Genomic DNA, 11798 nt, shown 5'->3' with positions numbered 1-11798 from the left:
ATACAGACCAAAAGATTGGACACATCTTCTCATTTAAAGATTTTTCTGTATTTTCATGAGTATGAAAATTGTACATTCACACTGAAGGCATCAAAACTATGAATTACCACATGTGGAATTATATACTTACCAAAAAAGTGTGAAACAACTGAAAATATGTCTTATATTCTAGGTTCTTCACAGTAGCCACCTTTTGCTTTGATGACTGCTTTGCACACTCTTGGCATTCTCTTGATGAGCTTCAAGAGGTAGTCACCGGAAATGGTCTTCACTTCACAGGTGTGCCCTGTTAGGTTTAATAAGTGGGATTTCTTGCCTTATAAATGGGGTTGGGACCATCAGTTGTGTTGTGCAGAAGTCTGGTGGATACACAGCTGATAGTCCTACTGATAGGTGGCTACTGTGAAGAACCTAGAATATAAGACATATTTTCAATTGTTTCACACTTTTTTGTTAAGTATATAATTCCACATGTGGTAATTCATAGTTTTGATGCCTTCAGTGTGAATGTACAATTTTCAAAGTCATGAAAATACAGAAAAATCTTTAAATGAGAAGGTGTGTCCAAACTTTTGGTCTGTACTGTATATGAAATTTGAATAGAATTATTGGTCTAGAAAATGTTCGTATAATTAGGCTGTGTTCCGACTATGTGTTTTTTAAGCGTTTCTGCAGTGGCAATTCCGCTGCAGAAATGCTTAAAAAACGCTTGGTAGAAGGTCTGCCATGTTCTCCAATGATAATCCTCATGTGCTGTGCACACGCTGCGGAAATTTCCGCTGCGGATTATCATTGCGGAAAAATCTGCAGCACTTCCAATTATTTTGCGTAATCGCTGCGTTTTCGCCACCATTGACTTGCTTTAAATATCCAGGTGGACTTTTCTGGCTCGACACGGTGTTTCCTAAGGGATTGAATGAACGTCTTAGTTTTGTTAGTTTCATTCACTCAATGATGCTTCAGTCTACTTTTCTTCACTTGCACATAATCCTGATTGTGGAGAGGCCTCCAGCGATATTAAAAATATGGCGTTAATGTATCTGGCTAAGCTACGAGGTAGGCTAGACAAACGAATTTACAAGTCTACACAGTATGCGTGGTCCTATATATGAGACTTTACCTCTATATGTGGCCCTATCCTTCATGATGCTTTAAGCTGTCTTTGGAGTAAGAGGTGGTGGAGTCATTGCCCACCTGCCCTTTGCCTCCAAACCTTGAAATAGGAGGCTATTATCCCCACCTACCCCAGATATCTCCCACCTCTACCCTGGACTTGTTGGCCAAACAGCATGTGATCCTGCACTAAACTGCAATTTCTTGATCTGTGCTTACTATAACGTTTTGGGTTTTCGCTCTTCCTCAGGTATCTACTACCTTACTGTCCCACTTCACCCCTAGCTCTAACTACCTGTCCTTGTCCTCCTCTTCTCACCATTACACCCGATTGACATCTTTCCTAGTTCACCTACTTTCCGCAGTAGGAACATCATTGCCATCTGTAGGGTTTGTGGGCCAAGTCCCTAATACCTAATCACTAATTTGTAAGTACAGTCTGTGGTCCTGTGTTTCTCTGTCCTTCTTGACTGGCTTTATTTGGGTCATACATAATTACATGTTGACTACATGGACTTCTTCCACAGTTAACCCCACAAGGCTTCTGAAGTTCGATGACTACAGGACCTCTCTCATCTCTCTGCACTAGTCTTTATTGATGAGGATCGTTCGGCAGAGGATCTGGTCAGGATCGGTTGTCTGAAGATCTGTGAGCATAAGAAAATCGGTAAAAGTCACAATATTTTGAGTCAATTACTTCTCTTTGATTCTATGTAGCAGGACACTTTGGACCCAGTGGATCAGGCGTTGGTTGAGGCATTTAGTGTTCACGCCATACAGTATGGGATTCATTGCTGGTGGTAGTAGGAAGTGCAGGTAAGCCAGGGGGACATGGATAAAATTGCTCTTGTGATCCCCAAATCTGTGAATCATGGACAGGCTAATCATGGGACTGTAGAAGAGTACCACCACGCTGATATGACACGCACACCTGTGGAAGACTTTCCAGCCCTCAGAAGCTGAGCGCAGACGGCACACGGCTCCCAATATGAGGACATACGACAGAGTGATGAAAACAGCGTCCAGGCCCATTGTTGATAAAACGGCAAATATACTGTATATATTATTGGCCGACATCTGGGAGCAGAGGAGTCTCATAACATCCGGATGCAGGCAGAAGGCATGGGACAGTACACTGCTCTTACATAGACAAGGTCCTTGTAGCATCAACGGGATCGGCAGAATGACAGCCACACCCCGTAAAACTGTGAGCAGCCCCAACCTCCTGATAAGTGGTCTGGTGAGGAGAGAAGAATACTGGAGAGGTTTGCAGATTGCCACAAATCTGTCATAGGCCATGGTTAGAAGAACTGAAGATTCCATAACAGACAAGGAATGGATGAAGAACATCTGAAGCAGACACAATGGCACAGGGAGCCTGAGAAACTGGAGACAAAACACCCCCAATACTGTGGGGAGGGTCGTCAGAGACAGACCCAGGTCAATGAGTGCCAGTCTTGAGACTAGGTCATACATCGGTGTCTGCAGCGATACATCCGTCTTAATGAGAAACAACAAGATGCTATTCCCAACCAAGGAAATGCCATAGATAAAGCAGAACAGAACTAATATCCAAGAGTAGAAGTCTTCCCAGCCAGGGATTCCCACCAGGACCAGGGTCAGGACATCTCGGTTATCCGTACTGTTCACGGCAGAGGTCATTCTGCTCCTAGACACAAAACCACACAAGTCATACATCTGCGTAACATACCTATGGGATAAAGAGCCCAGCAAATAAACTGTAAAAAAAAACCATCCCCCTCCTCCAAATAACAGGAAAACAATGCAAAAGTTTAGATTGTGAGCCCCAATGGGGACAGTGCCCATAATGTCTGTAAAGCGCTGTGGAATTAATGGCGCTATATAAGTGAGTAAAATAAATAAATAAAAATAAATAGCCAAGCAAAGTGTGTGGGATTGTCTCTGTGACAGTGGCCGGCCCTGTGCCCGGACAGGAATGCGTCAGCTCCCTCCCATCGGTCACTGGAAAGGCCTTACACCTTAGTCTAAAGTCGGCCGAACTTGCCATCGTTGGCGGGATTGGACTAATGTGTATGGGGGCCTTCCAACTCTCCATCGATAGGCGATGTTTGGGGAGTCAGGGGTATGGTAGTGTTAACGCCCCACGTTCTTGGTAATCAGGAGATAAGCGGCAGCCAGAGCTGTGTGTCAATGACCTTCTCTGCTCTCCCATTATAAACACATAAATGTTCAGATCGTCCGTATGAGGGAGTCAGAAGAGACCCGTCATTCAGCCGAAAGCTAATGTGTATAAGGGTTTTCATGTTGAACTGCAGAGAAAAAGAGGGCTTGAACTCTATAGCGCCACCTATTGGAAGCAGGAACGTTACCCCTTAGACCTCATGTTGAACTGGACACAGAATGTAATTAAACTATTTGGTACCTAATGAGTTAACACCCACTTGGACCTAGCAAAAGGTATCAGGCAGTTTTTAGTAGGAGCATGTAATTCTTCGCCCTGTATGAAGCTGACCAATCATAAGCAGGCAGCAACACAGTGGAGAAAGAACACGCCCCCACTATAGCTTACAGTAGAGTTCTCAGTGCTTGAGATGTAATAATACAGCCCTGATCTCCTGGGCTAACCTCCTGCATGATTAGACAGTGCTGTGAGACTAGAGCAGATGACTATTGTATATGTCAGCAGAGCAGGCTGTCATTATATCTCACACAGCCACAGCCTGCTCTGCTCTCACTGCACAGAGGGGAAAATTGCTTTCAGCACAACAGATGTATGTGTGACTAATAGTGTTGAGCGACCATGCTTGACACTGCTCGGTACTCGCCCGAGCATCACGCTACTCGGGATGTTCAGCGAGCACCGAGCATTTCCGGGGTTGCTTGGTGGGAGCTCGGGTCTCCGCCCTGCATGTTTGGCGCTCTTTACAGAGCCAATGAACATGCAGGGATTGCCAGCAAGTCACTGTAATGCCGCAGCCATGTTGTTTGTGGGCATTACAGTGATTGGCTGGCCGCACAGCGTCATCAGGTGTATATCAGACCTGGCGCCACAATGCTTATCACAGTCACTCGGACCAGACAGTGTAGGGAGAGTGCTGCTCAGCTAGGGAGAGATTTATCCTGCGAAATAGTTAGTGTAGGGTCTGTAAAGGATGCCAAATCAAACAAACAGTCCTTCTCAGGACTAATATCCATCCCAGATGTCAGGCAGGCAGGCAGGCTGTATAGGAGACGCAGTGGTTATACCAGCAAACGCTGCATTACAGTCCTGTGTGCTCCTGCTGGTCAAATTGCTGGACTTATCCCCCGGTCTCAGGGGCCAGGAAAAATCCTTTTTTTTTTCATCTAAATCCTGTATTTTTTTCCCTCAGTCAGACTGTACAAATACGCGTCTTATTAACCTTTTGGTATTCCCCCCCCCAAAAAAAAAAAAATTGAGTGTGTCTGTGACTGGTCAGACACCAATATATCTGTTTAAAAGATTCTGGTGTAGGCCAGAGAAATAGAACTGTGGTTTTCCTCTTCCACGGTTCTAATCTACTTTCTATTACCCTTTTTCCATTGATAGTGCGAGTGTAAGCCATTTTACTTCATTTACAATGAGCAAGGTGCGTGGCAAGGGACGTGGAACTGGACGTTCTGGTGATGGTGCATGTAGATGATGGGGCCGTGGCCAAGGTGAAAATGTGCCACAACCAACAGCCACATCTTCTCACTCCCACTTCTTGACTGAATTACTAGGGAAGCACACAACACCAGTATTGCGAACTGATCAGTGTGAACTGGTTATTAATTGGATAGCAGATAATACTTCCAGTTACCTGGGCACCACCACCTCCGGTCTGTCTTCCACACGGTCAACTCTTAGTAGCCGTGAGTCTCGACTGCATACTCCTCCTCACCCTGATGCTCCTTCCTCCCACCATGCCGAGTGTCGTCAGACAGCAACTGATCCCACACTTGGACATTCTGAAGAGCTGTTCACTGGTCCATTTCCAGATTTGAAGTGGTGGAAGAGGAGATCCCATGTAGCGATGCCCAAATATTTGAACAGCCAAGGCCAGAGGAAGTAGACGCTGGCAATTTGTCACAAGAGGTGGACGATGACGAGACACAATTGCCAAGAAGTGAGGAAGAGGATCGTGGTGCGCAAGTGGAAGAGGAGGAGGTGGTGGATGATCTAGTAACTGACCCAACGTGGCAGGAGGACACACAGAGCGAGGCCAGCAGCACACAGGGTGAGGGAGGCAGAGTACCCCAACAGGCAGGAAAAAGCAGTGTGGTGGCCGCACAGAGAAGGCGGGCAACCGTTCCCGGTAACACCAACACGAGTGACGTTGCCAGTACAACCTGTAGATCTTCCAGAGTCTGGAATTTTTTTAAAGACTCTGCTGATAACCCCAAAAAGGCCATTTGTACCACCTGCCATGCCAGCATCAGCAGGGGTGACAAAACTACCAGCCTGACCACCACCAGCATGATCAGGCACATGGCAGCAAAGCACCCGACTTTGTGGGGCGAACCCCAGGGTCCACGACCAGTGTCAGCGGGTGTCACCACTGCTTCTTCCGCTGTTGTGCGTGTAAGAGAACCCCCTGTTGTGCGTGCAAGGCAATCCCCTGTCCATACTGCATGCAAAAATGCCCCCTCCTCTCAGTCTTCACTTGTTATGGCAGTTTCTCAAGAAACAGCATCAACGTCCACGTCCACATCCCACCGCAGCGTTCAATTGTCCATATCCCAGATCTTTGAACGAAAGCGGAAATTTGCAGCCAACGCCCCACAGGCCACAGTCCTAAATTCGCACATTTCACGACTGCTTGCGTTGGAAATGCTGCCTTTTAGGCTGGTGGAAACAGAATCCTTCCGCAACCTTATGGTGGTGGCCATCCCTCAGTACTCGGTCCCCAGCTGACACTATTTTACCCGGTATGCCATCCCCGCACTACACAAGCATGTGTCCCAAAACATCTGCCGTGCCCTCAACAACGCAGTTACTGGGAGAGTCCACCTGACATCGGACATGACGTGGACAAGTGATTGTGGCCAGGGACGGTACATCTCCCTGACGGCACACTGGGTAAACATAGTAGAAGCCGGGACCCAGTCTTACCTTGGGACGGAACACATCCTCCCCACACCGAGGATCGCGGGCCCTATGTCAGTCAGAGTTGCCCCCACAGTGTACAGCTCCGGCGCATCATCCTCCTCCTCATGTTCAGCCTCCATCTCAGATATCACCACATCAGTTACAAGCTGGAAGCACTGCAGTACTGCCTCAGCCAAGCGGCAACAGGCTGTGCTGAAACTCATAAGCTTAGGTGAGAAACCTCACACTGCTTGTGAGTTGTGGACAGCTGTAAAAGAGCATACAGATCTGTGGCTGAGACTGCTGAACCTACATCCAGGCATGGTCTTGTGTGACAATGGCTGTAACCTGGTGGCGGCTCTGAGGCGAGGCGAGATCACAGACGTACCATGCCTGGCTCATGTGCTTAACCTCGCGGTTCAGCGGTTTCTTAAATCGTACACCGAGTTGCTAGGTCTGCTCGTCAAAGTACGCCGCCTGTCAGCTCATTTTCGCAAGTCGGCTACAGCTCGGGGTGCTGCACATTCATATAATGGCACTAGCTGTAATCACTTCTCAGGTGATCAATGCAGCAAACAAGACATTACTCTGCTTTTCCTCTTTTCATTGCACTGAGGCAATCAGTGGGAAAGCTGGGATGTAGCTCAGTAATAATATGTTTGGAGACAGCTACTGACCCTGGGAACGCTGGGATGCAGCTCAGTGATAATATGTTTGGAGGAAGCTGCTGACCCTGGGAAAGCTGGGATGTAGCTCAGTAATAATATGTTTGGAGACAACTGCTGACCCTGGGATAGCTTGGATGCAGCTCAGTGATAATATGAGTGGAGACAGCTGTTGACCCTGGGAAAGCTGGGATGTAGCTCAGTGATAATATGTGCGGAGACAGCTGCTGACCCTGAGAAAGCTGGGATGCAGCTCAGTGATAATATGTTTGGAGACAGCTGCTGACCCTGGGAAAGCTGGGATGCAGCTCAGTGACAATATGTTCAGAGACAGCTGCTGACCATGGGAAAGCTGGGAGGTAGCTCAGTGATAATATGTTTGGAGACAGCTGCTGACCATGGGAAAGCTGGGATGTAGCTCAGTGATAATATGTGCGGAGACAGCTGCTGACCCTGGGAAAGCTGGGATGCAGCTCAGTGATAATATGTTTGGAGACAGCTGCTGACCATGGGAAAGCTGGGATGTAGCTCAGTGATAATATGTGCGGAGACAGCTGCTGACCCTGGGAAAGCTGGGATGCAGCTCAGTGATAATATGTTTGGAGACAGTTGCTGACCCTGGGATAGCTTGGATGCAGCTCAGTGATAATATGAGTGGAGACAGCTGTTGACCCTGGGAAAGCTGGGATGTAGCTCAGTGATAATATGTGCGGAGACAGCTGCTGACCCTGAGAAAGCTGGGATGCAGCTCAGTGATAATATGTTTGGAGACAGCTGCTGACCCTGGGAAAGCTGGGATGCAGCTCAGTGACAATATGTTCAGAGACAGCTGCTGACCATGGGAAAGCTGGGAGGTAGCTCAGTGATAATATGTTTGGAGACAGCTGCTGACCATGGGAAAGCTGGGATGTAGCTCAGTGATAATATGTGCGGAGACAGCTGCTGACCCTGGGAAAGCTGGGATGCAGCTCAGTGATAATATGTTTGGAGACAGCTGCTGACCCTGGGAAAGCTGGGATGCAGCTCGGTGATAATATGTTTGGAGTCTGCTGCTGACCCTGGGAAAGCTGGGATGTAGCTCAGTGATAATATGTTTGGAGACAGTTGCTGACCCTGGGATAGCTTGGATGTAGCTCAGTGATAATATGTGTGGAGACAGCTGCTGACCCTGGGAAAGATGGGATGTAGCTCAGTGATAATATGTGCGGAGACGGCTGCTGACCCTGGGAAAGCTGGGATGCAGCTCAGTGATAATATGTGTGGAGACAGCTGCTGACCCTGGGAAAGCTGGGATGCAGCTCAGTGATAATATGTTTGGAGACAGCTGCTGATCCTGGGAAAGCTGGGATGTGGCTCAGTGATAATATGTTTGGAGACAGCTACTGACCCTGGGAAAGCTGGGATACAGCTCAGTGATAATATGTTTGGAGACAGCTGCTGACCCTGGGAAAGCTGGGATGTAGCTCAGTTATAATATGTTTGGAGACAGCTGCTGACCCTGGGAAAGCTTGGATGTAGCTCAGGGATAATATGTTCGGAGACAGCTGCTAACCCTGGGAAAGCTGGGATGTAGCTCATTGATAATATGTTCGGAGACAGCTGCTGACCCTGGGAAAGCTTGGATGTAGCTCTGTGATAATATGTGCGGAGACGGCTGCTGACCCTGGGAAAGCTGGGATGTAGCTCAGTGATAATATGTGTGGAGACAGCTGCTGACCCTGGGAAAGATGGGATGTAGCTCAGTGATAATATGTGCGGAGACGGCTGCTGACCCTGGGAAAGCTGGGATGCAGCTCAGTGATAATATGTGTGGAGACAGCTGCTGACCCTGGGAAAGTTGGGATGCAGCTCAGTGATAATATGTTTGGAGACAGCTGCTGATCCTGGGAAAGCTGGGATGTGGCTCAGTGATAATATGTTTGGAGACAGCTACTGACCCTGGGAAAGCTGGGATACAGCTCAGTGATAATATGTTTGGAGACAGCTGCTGACCCTGGGAAAGCTGGGATGTAGCTCAGTTATAATATGTTTGGAGACAGGTGCTGACCCTGGGAAAGCTGGGATGTAGCTCAGTGATAATATGTTTGGAGACAGCTGCTGACCCTGGGAAAGCTGGGATGTAACTCAGTGATAATATGTGCGAAGACAGCTGCTGACCCTGGGAAAGCTGGGATGCAGCTCAGTGATAATATATTTGGAGACAGCTGCTGACCCTGGGAAAGCTGGGATGCAGCTCAGTGATAATATGTGCGGAGACATCTGCTGACCCTGAGAAAGGTGGGATGCAGCTCAGTGATAATATGTTTGGAGACAGCTGCTGACCCTGGGAAAGCTGGGATGCAGCTCGGTGATAATATGTTTGGAGTCAGCTGCTGACCCTGGGAAAGCTGGGATGTAGCTCGGTGATAATATGTTTGGAGACAGCTGCTGACCCTGGGAAAGCTGGGATGTAGCTCATTCATAATATGTTCGGAGACAGCTGCTGACCCTGGGAAAGCTTGGATGTAGCTCAGGAATAATATGTTCAGAGACAGCTGCTGACCCTGGGAAAGCTTGGATGTAGCTCTGTGATAATATGTGCGGAGACGGCTGCTGACCCTGGGAAAGCTGGGATGTAGCTCAGTGATAATATGTGTGGAGACAGCTGCTGACCCTGGGAAAGATGGGATGTAGCTCAGTGATAATATGTGCGGAGACGGCTGCTGACCCTGGAAAAGCTGGGATGTAGCTCAGTGATAATATGTGTGGAGACAGCTGCTGACCCTGGGAAAGCTGGGATGCAGCTCAGTGATAATATGTTTGGAGACAGCTACTGATCCTGGGAAAGCTGGGATGTGGCTCAGTGATAATATGTTTGGAGACAGCTACTGACCCTGGGAAAGCTGGGATGCAGCTCAGTGATAATATGTTTGGAGACAGCTGCTGACCCTGGGAAAGCTGGGATGTAGCTCAGTTATAATATGTTTGGAGACAGGTGCTGACCCTGGGAAAGCTGGGATGTAGCTCAGTGATAATATGTTTGGCGACAGCTGCTGACCCTGGGAAAGCTGGGATGTAGCTCAGTGTTAATATGTGCGAAGACAGCTGCTGACCCTGGGAAAGCTGGGATGCAGCTCAGTGATAATATATTTGGAGACAGCTGCTGACCCTGGGAAAGCTGGGATGCAGCTCAGTGATAATATGTGCGGAGACATCTGCTGACCCTGAGAAAGGTGGGATGCAGCTCAGTTATAATATGTTTGGAGACAGCTGCTGACCCTGGGAAAGCTGGGATGCAGCTCAATGACAATATTGTCAGAGACAGCTGCTGACCCTGGGAATGCTGGGCTGTATCTCAGTGATAATATGTTTGGAGACAACTGCTGACCCTGGGAAAGCTGGGATGCAGCTCAGTGATAATATGTGCGGAGACAGCTGCTGACCCTGAGAAAGCTGGGATTCAGCTCAGTGATAATATGTTTGGAGACAGCTGCTGACCCTGGGAAAGCTGGGATGCAGCTGAGTGATAATATGTTTGGAGTTAGCTGCTGACCCTGGGAAAGCTGGGATGTAGCTCAGTGATAATATGTTTGGAGACAGCTGCTGACCCTGGGAAAGCTTTGATGTAGCACAGGGATAATATGTTCAGAGACAGCTGCTGACCCTGGGAAAGCTGGGATTGTTATGTTCTGCTACCAAAGCTAAGGAAAGAGAGGAGATCTGTCCCTACTATAAGACTCAGCTGAATCCCTACGATGTAACAGGGAACCTGATCCTGCGATCAGACCTGCTAAAGTCCTAATCTAGTCTGTACGGAGACCTATAGATGTGGGGAGGGAATCCCTACAAGTACTAAGGACTGGGAGGAATATGGGACACCTCCTAACAGAAATAGTAGCAGACAGACGAACAAACAAAATAGATAGAACATAGAGGTCCGTAGACCAAGCAAACTAACAGAGTTAGATACAGAGCACAGGCTAGCTAGAAAGTAGATATACAATGAAGTCCAGCAAAGCCAGAAGGGCAGAGCAGGATTAAATAGGCCAACAAGGTCATGTGACCAGCAAAGGAAAAAAAACCTAACAGCAAGGTTCTAACAGTACCCCCCCTTCTAAGAGGATCCTCCGGATCCCCTAGGACCAGGCTTATCAGGAAATCTCCTGTGAAACGCTCTGATAAGTCTGGACGCGGAAACATCATCTGACCTCACCCAAGAGTTATCCTCGGGTCCGAAACCTTTCCAGGCCACAAGATACTGCAAACTACCTCTATACCGTCTAGAGTCAAGGATGCGAGAAATTTCATATTCCCCGTCCTCCACCACCGGAGGAACAGAGGCAGAGGCGTCACCATCCGACACAACAGCTTTTTTTAACAGAGAGACATGAAAGACCGGATTAATTCTCCAGGAGGTAGGAACCTCCAACCTAACAGCAGATTGGTTGACAACCTGAAGCACCTTAAAGGGCCCTACAAACTTGGGACCCAATTTCTTAGAAGGAATCCTCAACCGCAGATTCCTAGAGGACTTGGGTCTCAAACGAAAATACAATAAGCAAGCATTTTTAAATGAAAAAAATTCTCGATGTTCACCAAAAAATAAATCCGGCAAACATACCTTAGGCTCCAAGAAATATGCTCCAGGACAGTTACTCACGTGCTGACGGAGCTCGGCCACTTCCAGAGAGAGTCCCTGCAGGTGTTTAGCCAAATCCTGAACCGACACCATGATGGAACAAAAAAAAAAAAAAAAATCTTTCCTTAGAGAATTTGCAGGCTGGACTTACTGTTATGTTCTGCTACCAAAGCTAAGGAAAGAGAGGAGATCTGTCCCTACTATAAGACTCAGCTGAATCCCTACGATGTAACAGGGAACCTGATCCTGCGATCAGACCTGCTAAAGTCCTAATCTAGTCTGTACGGAGACCTATAGATGTGGGGAGGGAATCCCTACAAGTACTAAGGAC

General features: G+C 47.9%; 1 protein-coding gene across 1 annotated transcript; it reads right to left on the bottom strand.

The window, feature by feature from the left end:
- Positions 1–936: 936 nt before the first annotated feature.
- LOC141235947 (olfactory receptor 51G2-like) lies at positions 937–2775 on the bottom strand. The gene has a single exon (XM_073668210.1). The coding sequence runs from the start codon at positions 2773–2775 to the stop codon at positions 1807–1809; it is 969 nt and encodes a 322-aa protein (XP_073524311.1). The 3' UTR covers positions 937–1806.
- Between the last annotated feature and the right edge of the window lie 9023 nt (positions 2776–11798).

The sequence above is a fragment of the Phyllobates terribilis genome, unplaced genomic scaffold (genome assembly GCF_046119375.1).
Source record: "Phyllobates terribilis strain yellow unplaced genomic scaffold, ASM4611937v1 Scaffold_1__5_contigs__length_1240528914, whole genome shotgun sequence".
Classification (NCBI taxonomy): Eukaryota; Metazoa; Chordata; class Amphibia; order Anura; family Dendrobatidae; genus Phyllobates; species Phyllobates terribilis.
Note: the sequence above shows the minus strand (reverse complement) of the source record. Positions and strands in the feature narration are given on the sequence as shown.

Coding starts and splice junctions, on each gene's coding strand:
- LOC141235947 (XM_073668210.1), bottom strand. CDS start 2,775: ATGACCTCTGCCGTGAACAGTACGGATAACCGAGATGTCCTGACCCTG.